The sequence below is a fragment of the Haliotis cracherodii genome, unplaced genomic scaffold (assembly GCF_022045235.1).
Source record: "Haliotis cracherodii isolate W230 unplaced genomic scaffold, xgHalCrac1.p SCAF_6, whole genome shotgun sequence".
Classification (NCBI taxonomy): Eukaryota; Metazoa; Mollusca; class Gastropoda; order Lepetellida; family Haliotidae; genus Haliotis; species Haliotis cracherodii.
This window is the reverse complement of record NW_027266319.1, coordinates 59,742,817-59,755,565: the sequence shown is the minus strand read 5'-3', so window position 1 is coordinate 59,755,565 and position 12,749 is coordinate 59,742,817. Positions and strand designations below refer to the sequence as shown.

The window sequence follows — 12,749 nt, the reverse complement described above, 5'->3', positions numbered from 1 at the left end:
CGACTCGTCTCGCATCAACACACAGGCTGTTTACTCGCAGGCAGATGACCAAGGAGTACGCTGATCCCTGTGTCGTATCAACGAGACTAATTAATGAGTGATTTCAGCATTTCGTTGCAAATTAGGTGTGTCGGAGTCGGAGTGCGCGACTGTCGGATTAACAGGTCTAAATTGCACAAATTAAATCAGTTCCCATCATTTGTGTCGAATAAAGCCGATTGTCTGATTTACGAGTGTCGGATTAACGAGACTTGACTGCACATTGTTAATTGTTAAATATTTAATCCTGTCATGATGCACAACAGTAAGTGAGTGGCTTCCTCCATTTTTATCATTACAGTAACAACAAAAAAGCGTCACAATTTCCAATTTCTGCTGTAAATAAACAGACTATTAGCCTATCTGGTGATATACTGATGTAATGAAATAGGAAAGAAAACGGTTTTAAGTGAACAGGGTCACATACCATGCACACAGTGATTAAGCAAGTGTATTTGCCGTATCATAGTACTTGATGGTATTCACTTATATCATAGAGTGTCAGCTTGCTGTGGGGGAAGGTCTGAACAAGTCTCAGACATCAAATGATTCAATACAACGCAAGCATGAACGATTATTCAGCATGTCTTGAAGGACAGTGGAATGAAACCCAAAAATGTCGTACCCTGAGATTGACAATACATGGGAGGTAACTCCGGTGACAGTGATCTTATCTCACCTACTTTACCATTGCCTCTCCAACATTATACTGTACATATTTCAGCTGTTATGTGTGTTACAGATTCACACTGACTTTGATTGTTAACAGATTAAAAGACTTTACACTTTATTTACGTAAAGTAAAATTGTGGTTATCATTTTCTCCACTTCACTTACACATACGCTGTGAAGCTCCAGTAAAATATCCAAATGTCTCACCTCATGTCCAGGGTGCAGTGTTAGCATTATCTTACAAAACTGGGGATCCATGAGAGCCACCAATTATCAAGAGTCGTTACAGGAAAGATGAGTGAGTGAGTTGGGTTTAATGCCGCTTTTAACAGTATTCCAGTCATATCACGGCGTGTCAGCTTAATGTGGGAGGAAAGCTCGCCGTGATGCAGGTCTCAGACGTTTACCACCTCAGTGAAACCCACGAGCACGGGTATGGTGCTGACAAACCTAGAAACATAATCGGGGCAAACCGGGATTCGAACCCACAACCATAGGTTTCTGGCGTGCCCAAGGGACGCAACTCTGCACAGCGAAGAATCGCGGCGCCTTAGACGACTGGGCCACCCGTGCCCCCACAGGAAAGATGAGGGTCTTGCATAGTACATAGTTGTAGTGTACTGTACGTATAGGTTTTACTTTAATCACAGGACCTTTATATTTCTTTAACAGTTATATACAATTCATATTACCATGCCTCCCTCTGGATGCAATATATTCTTTTTTCTGCGTCCATGCTATACATTTGTGCATACAGAACGCACATTTCTGAGTGGGTTATGAAGACATGCATCAACCAAGTCAGTGAGCATGACCATCCGACCCTGTTAGTCACCTCTTATGACAAGCATGTGTTGCTGAAGACCTATTCTAACCCGGATCTTCATGGTACTTCAAATGTTTACTACCTTATGAAACGAAGAGGTTTTTTATTTTGAATTTAACCCTGACTGACAATTTGTTTTACAGAATAGACTAGAAGTACCAGTTATGTATTGATGTGTCAGCTGAATATTGGAGTGAGTATTGTTTTACGCCATTATAAGTAATAACTTAGGAACACCAAGTGAGTGAGTGAGTGAGTTGGGTTAAACACCGCTATTAACAGTATTCCAGTATATATGTCAAGGCGTGTCAGCTTAATGTGGGAGGAAAACCCAAAGTGATGCAGGTCTCAGATGTTTACCACATAGTGAAACCCACGAGCACGGGCATGGTGCTGACAAACCTAGAAACATAATGGGGGCGAACTGGGATTCGAACCTACAATCATAGGTTTCTGGCGTGCCCAAGGGACGCAACTCTGCACAGCAAATCGCGGCGCCTTTGATGACTGGGCCACCCGTGCCCCCACATAGAACATAGAAAAGATATTGCAATATGTATTGTTTGAAAAGCATATTATTCAGTCCAGTCCCATTCACGGCGTAGTTCCCCAGAAGCTCACCTTATTTACATCTGTCAGGAAACCACCAGGCACTTGACTGGCATCCTCGGGGTTTTTATGGTAGAACCTGGAAATAGACAAATAGAAATGAGGCGAGTTGAAATGGGGTTTAACGTCGCCTCCAAGATTATGGCACTTCTATAGCGACGTGCATGTACGTGTGTATGGCTGCTTGTACTAGTTCGGACTGATGCCGATTTATAGTGCTAGCTCACTCAGATACCATACCGCAGTTTAACATGAATACCCCACTCAGACACAGTATACTGACTCCGAAACGACCAGTCCTTGTTTTAGCCCCTTAATGCCGAGTGCAAGACAGGGTAACAACAAGTACCATCTTTTAAAGTCTTTTGGTATGGCGCGGCCGGGGATCGAACCCTGGACCTTCCGCTCTCCGGGCGGACGATCTACCACTAGACCACGGAGGCAGTCCAAATAGAAATGAACTGCAATAAACGGCATAAATGACATAGTACTTGCACTGCCTTCGGAAGGGGTTACAGGAATGCCTGAATATTTGGACCAATACCAACAGTTGTTTGTTTCGACTTTCCAAACATTTCACATCTTTGGGGTGATATTGAGTTTTCTAATATGGCCACTTCCCAAATGAAAAAGAGTAAACATTGGCGATGTTTGTAGGAGGTCCAGTTGTCAAGACAAAGCTATCTATTGAATCAACATGATTAAAATAGACCCAAGAGGCCTCGCAAGTACAACACCACATTGAGATATTCCCATAAATAAGTGTCACGTAATAAAAGCATCCATTTGCAGTATTCTTAATGGAAAAATGAATCAAAAGAACCAAAAAAATAAATTGGTGTTTCCAAACTGCACATCTGCTCATCAAAATCTACATCCTGAGTGTACTAAAGTCATCTTCCTGAGGCAAGGGAATTTACTGACTATAAAAGTCCAGTTTCCACCCTTGCCGAACAAGACTGGAATTCCTGCGCTCGATCGTCGCATCACCAGTGGCTATTACGAGTTATGTCTCTTCTATGACTCTCCTTTAGACCAATCAGATTCCACCTCTCGTATAACTTGCATTTGCTTCAAACAAAATGGCAGCGCCCACTCATGACGATCTGATCAATAATCTAAGATCTACATTGTAATATAATGGGTCTTACATTGCACAGAGCATAAAATTATGTGAGCACACTGATTTAAATCATGAAAAGATTTAGAAAATATCTGTTGATGCCGAGTTGGTGGTGCACATGCTTTGCAAATCCTGCAATCAACTGAAATCTGCACGGCAGTTTACAAACCGGATTTGGATTTCTTTGTGAGATTTTGATTGGACTATGCATGGACTTGTTATTCCAGCAAAAATGTAACTCCATAATACCAGTTTGGCAAGGGTGGAAAGTCAGTTAACGCTCTTGCCTTGGGAAGATGACTAAAGTAAACTACATTTACAACATAAAGTATGTATACTTACAATCTTTCATAAAGTCGTATTTCACAGGGGAGAGGGTCTGACACCCAATGTATGAAAGCCTTTGGTTTGTCAGCTTCAGTTGCCTTCTTGCAAGACACAAGCAGTTCTGTGGGTTTGCCTGCATTGTCCTGCAATATAACGAGGTCATGTATCTTCTGTGTGTCACTTGAATAGTCCACCCACTACCCCTCATTATACTACTACCACTACCCTCCACTATACCACTACCCTTCACTATAATGCCAGCCATCCACTATACCACCACCCTTCACTTTAATGCCAACCCTCCACTATACCACCACCCTCCACTATAATGCCAACCTTCAACTATAACACTACCCTCCACTATAATGCCAACCCTTCACTAAAATGCCAACCCTCCACTATACAACAATCCTCCACTATAATGCCAACTCTCCACTATACCACCACCCTCCACTATAATGCCAACCCTCCACTATACCACCACCCTTCACGTTAATGCCAACCCTCCACTATACCACTACCCATCACTATAATGCTAGCCCTCCACTATACCACTACCCTTCACTTTAATGCCAACCCTTCACTTCTCCATCAACCCTTCACTATAATGCCAACCCTCCACTATACCACCACCCTTCACTATAATGCCAACCTTCAACTATACCACTACCCTCCACTATAATGCCAGCCCTCCACTATACCACTACCCTTCACTATAATGCCAACCTTCAACTATACCACTACCTTTCATTATAATGCCAACCTTCAACTATAACACAACCCTTCACTTTAATGCCAACCCTCCACTATACCACTACCCTTCACTTTAATGCCAACCTTCAACTATAACACTACCTTTCACTATAATGCCAGCCCTCCACTATACCACTACCCTCCACTATAATGCCAACCTTCAACTATACCACTACCCTTCACTATAATGCCAAACCCCAACTATACCACTACCCTTCACTATAATGCCAATCCCCAACTATACCAATACCCTTCACTATAATGAGTGAGTGAGTGAGTGAGTATGGTTTTACGCCGCTTTAAGCAATATTCCATCAATATCACAGCGGGGGACACCAGAAATGGGCTTCACACATTGTACCCATGTCGGGAATCGAACCACGATCTTCGGCGTGACGAGCGAACGCTTTAACCACTAGGCTACCCGACCGCCCCCCTTCACTATAATGCCAACCCTCAGCTATACCACCACCCTCCACTATAATGCCAACCCTCCACTATAATGCCAACCCTCCACTATAATGCCAGCCCTCCACTATACCACTACCCTTCACTATAATGCCAACCCTCCACTATAATGCCAACCCTCTACTATACCACTACCCTTCACTTTAATGCCAACCTCCACTAAAATGCCAACCCTACACTATACCACTACCCTTCACTATAATGCCAACCTTCAACTATACCACTACCTTTCACTATAATGCCAACCTTCAACTATAACACTACCCTTCACTTTAATGTCAACCCTCCACTATACCACTACCCTCCACTATAATGCCAACCTTCAACTTTAACACTACCCTCCACTATAATGCCAACCCTTCACTAAAATGCCAACCCTCCACTATACCACCGCCCTCCACTATAATGCCAACCCTCCACTATAATGCCAACCCTCTACTATACCACTACCCTCCACTATAATGCCAACCCTTCACTGCAATCAGCAATATTCCAGTTTTATGATGGCGGTCTGTAAAATAATCGAGTCTGGACCAGAAAATCCAGTGATTGATATCATGAGCATCGATCAACGCAATTGGGATCGATGACATGCATCAACCAAGTCAGCGAGCCTGACCACCCGATCCTGTTAGTCGCCTTTTACGACAAGCATAGTCGCCTTTTACGGCAAGTATGGGTTGCTGAAGACCAATTCTACCCCGGAATCTTCACGCGTCGGTAAACATAAGTGCAGTACTGTTTAATGTCAGTTCTCAGAATATAACAATTAATTGGCAGATTGTCAACTACAGTTAATTCACCAGTTACATCCAATAAAAACTAGACTGACTGGTAATTTAGGGAATACAATAATAACCATCAATCATGCACCGTCTTGGACTGTCAGGCAGGTGGATATTTTAAACATTGTATTCACTATACCACTACCCTATACTACATCTCAACACTAAGCTGACAGGAAAAGTTACATGTAACAAATGATTTGTTTGTTTGTTGTTTAATGCCGCACTCAGCAATATACCAGCTATATGATGGCTGTCTGTAAATAATCAATTGACATCATGAGCATCGATCCACGCAACAGGGATACGATGATATGGATCAACCAAGTCAGCGAGCCTGACCACACAATCCCTTTAGTCGCCTCTTACAACAAGCATTGTCACCTTTTACAGCAAGCATGGGTTGCTGAAGACCTATCCTACCCCGGATCTGCACGGGTTCATGAAACAAATGAGGTAAAGTTGTCCCAAAGTCAGTAGTCTACAGTATGAACCCCTTTGGGACACAATGCAGTCCCACAAACCACCCAACTGTAATCAGCATCTACAACAAGCATACAATAATCAGAGTTTCTTCTGCCTAGAATTCCCAGAGATGTAAGTTTTTAAGGACGTTTTCTATATAAACATTTTCTCCAAGTTGAAAACTACATACCGTATTCGACGCTATAAGTGCCCTGCTCTAATAAGCGCTCAAGGCGATATTTGCTAATATATTGGCTGGTGAACAATCCCAATTAGCACCCCTTCCGATTGATCAATGTACACAAGACTTATCTAATCGCGTATAATACAAACTCGTTGTTATATGCACCCTTAATTATGGGCAATTACATTCTGGGAAACTATATCTGTCGTACATAAACATTTCAGGCTGTCAGGATAAACAAAGAAATTTACCATTCAAATCTGTTCTTTTGTTACCAAAATAATATTCTAATAAGAGCCCCCTATTTCTGGGCGCTAATTGGGTCGAATATGGTAAACAGTGCAATCATGTACTTATGCAGAAAACTAATCAGAGAAACATTGTTCAATTCCAAAAAGAAGGAGAAATAGGAACAAACCAAATAAACACCTGTCATTGTGAGCCTACCTTGTTGACTTTGTCGACTGCTATGACATAACCGGCGTGTCGAAGACCAACAGACTGGTTCTGGGCCAGCCTCTTGTAGTTCTTGTCTGCTTCCTGAGACAAACAGTCAGGTGAGGGAGTGAGTGAAGGTGTTTTGTTTTGTTTTTTGTTGTTTTGTTTGTTTGTTTGTTTGTTGCTGCACCATATGAAGGTGGCCTGTAAATGATTGAGTTTGGACCAGACAAACCAGTGATTGATATTATTAGCAGCCTCATCGGGTTGGTTGGCTGGTTCCTTGTTTTACGCCACACTCGGCAATATTCCGGCTATATGACGGCGGTCTGTAAATAATCCAGTCTGGACCACACAATCCAGGGATTGATATCATGAGCATCGATCCACGCAATTGGGATGGATGACATGCATCAACCAAGTCAGCGAGCCTGATCACCCGATCCCGTTAGTCGCCACTTACGACAAGCATAGTCGCCTTTTACGACAAGCTTAGTTGCCTAGCCTCATCGGGAGCATGAAGACATGCATCAATCTAGTCACCAAGTCTGACCATCTGATCCCATTAGTCGCCTCTTACGACAAGCATAGTCGCCTTTTACGACAAGCTTAGTCGCCGAGCCTCATCGGGAGCATGAAGACATGCATCAATCTAGTCACCAAGTCTGACCACCCAAAGTGACAAAATAACTAAGTCACATAAAATGTCTTTTGAGTAATATATATATCTATATGCAATGCAGTAATTCAATAAAAATCAAATGAAAATAACGACAACAATTATGTGAAACAACACAATTCAGAACTGATGTAAATATTACTCGTTATTGGCACATTAAATAAGCATAATACATCCCAGTTTGTAGAGTTCTGTAGACATGATAGACATCTTAAAGATGCTTTTTTTAGCCAGACTAGATTTTTCTTGTAATTCTTTGTGTGTTTTAATGGCAGGCACTTACTTCTCTAAAGTCCGACTGCTCAATAAATATTGTTTTCCTGAGAGGTACTTTGTGGGAGCCCTTCTTCTCATCTGCGGGGAAGTTGGGTACGGACACCTCGCTGGTGCCATCAGGTAAGTTGGTTATTGTCACTCTCAGAGGTTCCAGGACGGCCATTGCCCTGTACACAGAACACACATCTGGTTGATATTTCATGCTCCTCAAACATCAGGTTTTGTCTGTTTGTTGTTTAATTCACAGTCAGCAATACTACAGTTACAGTCAGTGACTTTAGCCACTTGTTCGAAGCCCAAGTCTAGCCAAATTCTGTTCAGTCTAGTAAGCTTAGCTAATACCAATATGATCAAATCTGCTAAAATGATTGTTCGGGCAAGTAGACGCAAACGTTTGTGGCACAGTTTGATTGTTTGTTTGTTGTTTAACGCCGCACCCAGAAAGATTCCAGATATATGACGTCAGTCTGTAAATAATTGAGTCTGGACCAGACAATCCAGTGATTGACATCATGAGCATCGATCTACACATTTGGGATACGATGACATGCATCAACCAAGTCAGTGAGCCTGACCACACCCGATCCTGTTAGTCGCCTCTTACAACAAGCATAATCGCCTTTTATGGCAAGCATGGGTTGCTGAAGACCTATTCTAGCCCGGATCTTCATGGGTCGCATATGTGTGCAGTGTGATTGCAAATTTTATAATGTTTCCTGGGAATGTTTAATGCCCTCTGTAACACTATCTACTTTATATTTGGAGGTGTCCATGCCTTGTATGGCTATGATCTGAGCACACAGCTGTATGTAAGATTGTTTAATGTTTATAGTCATAGTGAGTGAGTGAGTTGGGTTTAACGCCGCTTTTAACAGTATTCCAATTATATCACGGCCTGTCAGCTTAATGTGGGAGGAAAGCCCGAAGTGATGCAGGTCTCAGACGTTTACCACTTCGATGAAACCCACGAGCACGGGTATGGTGCTGATAAACCTAGAAACATAATCGGGGCGAACCGGGATTCGAACCCACAATCACAGGTTTCTGGTGTGCCCAAAGGGACGCAACTCCGCACAGCGAATTGCGGCGCCTTAGACGACTGGGCCACCCACGCGTGCCCAACGCCCCGATTCATTTAGTAGTTTCTTAAGATTGCTAGAATCGCCACAGGGATGAAGATATCGGTGCATCAGTCACAGGACCATATCACTACGGTCCTGTAGAACAGCATAACACAGATCACATTACAACCTACCTGGGGGCTGTGACATTAAGCAGATCTCGGACACACGCTTCCACCATGATGGGATCAATAACGGTTTGAGCCATCGTCACTCCCACCTGCAACATCAGCAGCAGGTTAAAACACACAACAAAACACATGACGAGAAGCAATGAAATCTTTTTTCATATTTGGATATGGCCTGTAGTCAGGAATTACACTAGAGTTACTTCCCTTTACAAGGAAATCTGTCATCATTGAAGGATGGCTAATCGTTCTTGTGCAGAGCTACTTAGTTATTTAGCTTCAAACATAAATGTTCACTATTAGGCAAATAACACTGTAGATGCTGATGTGGGCCATCAAGACATCTATTTTGTTACTGGTACTTTTTAAAGATCATAATTCTTTTCAAAATTTTGTATCATCATCCTAGATGATAGTCACTAAAAATATTAAACTAGTGTTTGTTTCTTGTTTACACTGCATCGCCTGAAATAATCAAGTCTGGACCATATCTGATCCATATTATGAGCAACAAATCCACCAACTGGCTATGAAAACATGCAATTAACAGAGTCACGAGCCTCACCATCTAAACCTCTAAGTCATCTCTTATGACTAGCATATACCAGTGAAGATCCGGGTTAGAATAGGTCTTCAGCAACCTATGCTTGCTGTAAAAGGTGACCATGCTTGTCGTAAGAGGCGACTAACGGGATCGGGTGGTCAGACTCTTTGACTTGGTTGATGCATGTCATCATATCCCAAATGTGATGATTGATGCTCATGACATCAATCACTGGATTGTCTGATCTCGATAATTTACAGACTGCCATCATACAGCTGGAATATTGCTGAGTGCGGCGTTAAACAGCAAACCAAACCAAATCCCCCTCATAAAACAGAATCCCCCTCACAGAGTGAGTATAGTTTCATATCTCTTTCAGCAACAGAGAAGGGGCAAGAATTCACACACTGAACCCACATGGGGAATTGAACCCATGTCTTTGGCGTTACAAGCAAACGCTTTCACCACAGCTACCCACCATGCAACATATCAAATTAGCGACTACAAGAATATCTGGCAGAACAAGACGCCTTAGTGGACTAACACTTTTCAATATGACTGCCGAGAAAGTTTCTTTACATTTTTTCATACATTTCTTTGGTAACATTTTGAAAGTCAACAGTTTTTGGAAATGCAGATGAAGGAGAAACAGCTGACCTTGGCACAGAAAAGATTGATTGCTTCAGGGGGGAATCCTCGTCTTCGTAATGCGGTCAGTGTGAACAGACGAGGGTCGTCCCAGTCCCTGCGACATTTAACATGTGTCCGTTATAATACAATCATATCTGTTCATAGAGACATCTCCATACATATACATGAACAAACTATACGTGAGGTCCAACTCAAAGAAGAGCATTTCTTCCATATAATCATGTTTATTCCAATAAAATAGCAATCTAAATTATTTTTCACTGAAAGAATAGAACTCTCACTGAAATGTCAAATATGAAATAGTTCATGGGTGGGTCCTTCATTATGTTTCAACTATTACCACAAATATGCAGGGAAATTTAAAGCCATTTCATTAAAATTTTATATTCCGATAGGATACCACTCTGTGTCAAGATCTGAGGACACTTCCACGGGTTGCGTCAAGTCAACCCTGAGCAAACTTGTAAATGGAAGTAGCGTGGGTTCTTGAGCCAATGTCAGCTTTCTAAAATGATTCTGAGCCAATCAGATGTCAGTTTTCTAAAATGATTCTGAGCCAATCAGATGTCAGCTGTCTAAAATGATTCCGAGCCAATCAGATGTCAGCTTTCTATAAAATGATTCTGAGCCAATCAGATGTCAGCTTTCTAAAATGATTCTGCTTCATTCCTTTACTACCTCCATTTTCAAATTTTGATATGCACAAATAAAAACCTCACAGAAGTAGTAAAGGTATCCTAAGGACTAGTAGAAATTGACCTATTTTAAGTTTTTTTTTAAGTTATCATTATAAGGACTAGTGGACAAAAACTGTTAGTTTGTAACCCTGTCACTTATGATGAGAATGCAGAGGCTTTGACGCAAATTGCTAGATTAGAAAGTCAACTTGACACGACCTCCTGTAGAGGTATCCCCAGATCTTCACGCTGAGGGGTAGCATCAAGTCTTTGAAAGGCATTTTAGAGTGAGTGAGTGAGTGAGGTGGGTTTAACGCTGCTTTTAACAGTATTCTAGTTATATCACGGCGTGTCAGCTTAATGTGGGAGGAAATCCCGAAGTGATGCAGGTCCCAGACGTTTACCACTTCAGTTAAACCCATGAGCACGGGTATGGTGCTGACAAACCTAGAAACTTAATCAGGGTGAACCTCCCGTTTACCTGTCAGTGCGTATTATCCCTAGCCTCCTGTTTACCTGTCAGTGCTAATTACTCCCGGCCTCCGGTTTACCTATCAGTGCTAATTACCCCCGGCCTCCCGTTTACCTGTCAGTGCGTATTATCCCTAGCCTCCTGTTTACCTGTCAGTGCTAATTATCCCCGGCCTCCCCTTTACCTTTTCATAAAATTTATGTGTCCTGTGTCCTGTCCATTATTTGTCATTACAATAAGAGGCATTGTCAACCATTAGAAAATAAAATCTTGATCCTGAAATCATAGAGTTTCGGAACTTTTGACACCGAATTGAGGATCCTTGTTGGTGATGGTGTAAATGTCACATAGCATCATCATACCTGACAAATCCTTCATTGATGAGCTTGGCTATTTTCCTCTTGGAGACGACGGCGTAGTTGAGGTTGAGGCGGGCGTACTCCCACTGGACTGGGCAGTAGATGTCCAGGGCGTTACACAGCCAGTAGTAGGAGGACCTCCTGCAACAGGGAGGCACTGAGTGTTTGGTTGTTTGGTTGTTGTTTGGTTGTTGTTTGTTGTTTAACGCCGCACTCAGCAATATTCCAGCTATATGACGGCGGTCTGTAAATAATCAAGTCCTGACCAGACAATCCAGTGATTGATATCATGAGCATCGATCCATCCAATTGGGATACGATGACATGCATCAACCAAGCCTGACCACCCAATCCCGTTAGTCGCCTTTTATGACAAGCATAGTCACCTTTTACGGCAAGCATGGGTTGCTGAAGACCTGTTCTAACCCGGATCTTCACAGGTCATGGGCTGTAATATATATGTGGGAATGAAAGCTGGGACCGCCACTAGGCTAGCCCACCACTCCCCATACTTGGGTCCCCACAGGGAGGCAAACACAGAACGCTCCTCACCTGGACTGGAACTCCTTGGTGCACAGAGAGTGGGTGATGTTTTCTATGGAGTCACACAAACAGTGAGTGAAGTCGTACGTCGGATAAATACACCTGTGAAAAACACACATTCATTTGGCTTCATTAAATCTGATGATTTTTTACAAGGAATACCACTGGCCACTTCTCTAAATCAAGTCAGTTATTCCTGTATATAACTGTCAACACTAAAAGACCCTGCACCTGTAATGTATTAAGCATGCTAAGTTCTGTAAAAATATTCACCTGACAGTAATTTATAGAGTCTAATTGCGACATAAATCAAACATTAAATTCAAATCAGGAAATGTATTAAGGAGCTTGGTTATTTGAAGTCTTTTATTTAAAAGAATCCTATGGTAAGTGAAGGAAAGAGGTTTTGAGCTGCAGTGAGGAATTTTACAGCTTTCTCATGTTGTTTGTTTGTTTGTTGTTTAACGCCACACTCAGCAATATTCTAGCTATATGCGGCGGTCTGTAAATAATCGAGTCTGGACCACACAATCCAGTGATTATCATCATGAGTATCAATCCGCACAATTGGGATATGATGACATGCATCAACCACCTTCGGTGGGACAAT

The 12,749-nt window shown here is 42.2% G+C and overlaps 1 protein-coding gene across 1 annotated transcript in view; it reads right to left on the bottom strand.

The window, feature by feature from the left end:
• Positions 1-12,749, bottom strand: part of LOC139444626 (glutamine--tRNA ligase-like) — a 96,092-nt gene that overhangs the window by 68,220 nt on the left and 15,123 nt on the right. The window contains exons 14-21 of the mRNA XM_071225540.1: positions 12,149-12,241; positions 11,600-11,737; positions 10,095-10,182; positions 8,900-8,985; positions 7,652-7,811; positions 6,699-6,791; positions 3,612-3,739; positions 2,159-2,225 (exon numbers count right to left, since the gene is read on the bottom strand). Of these exons, the coding sequence (XP_071081641.1) occupies positions 2,159-2,225; positions 3,612-3,739; positions 6,699-6,791; positions 7,652-7,811; positions 8,900-8,985; positions 10,095-10,182; positions 11,600-11,737; positions 12,149-12,241 (853 nt within the window). The remainder of the gene's footprint in view (positions 1-2,158; positions 2,226-3,611; positions 3,740-6,698; positions 6,792-7,651; positions 7,812-8,899; positions 8,986-10,094; positions 10,183-11,599; positions 11,738-12,148; positions 12,242-12,749) is intronic.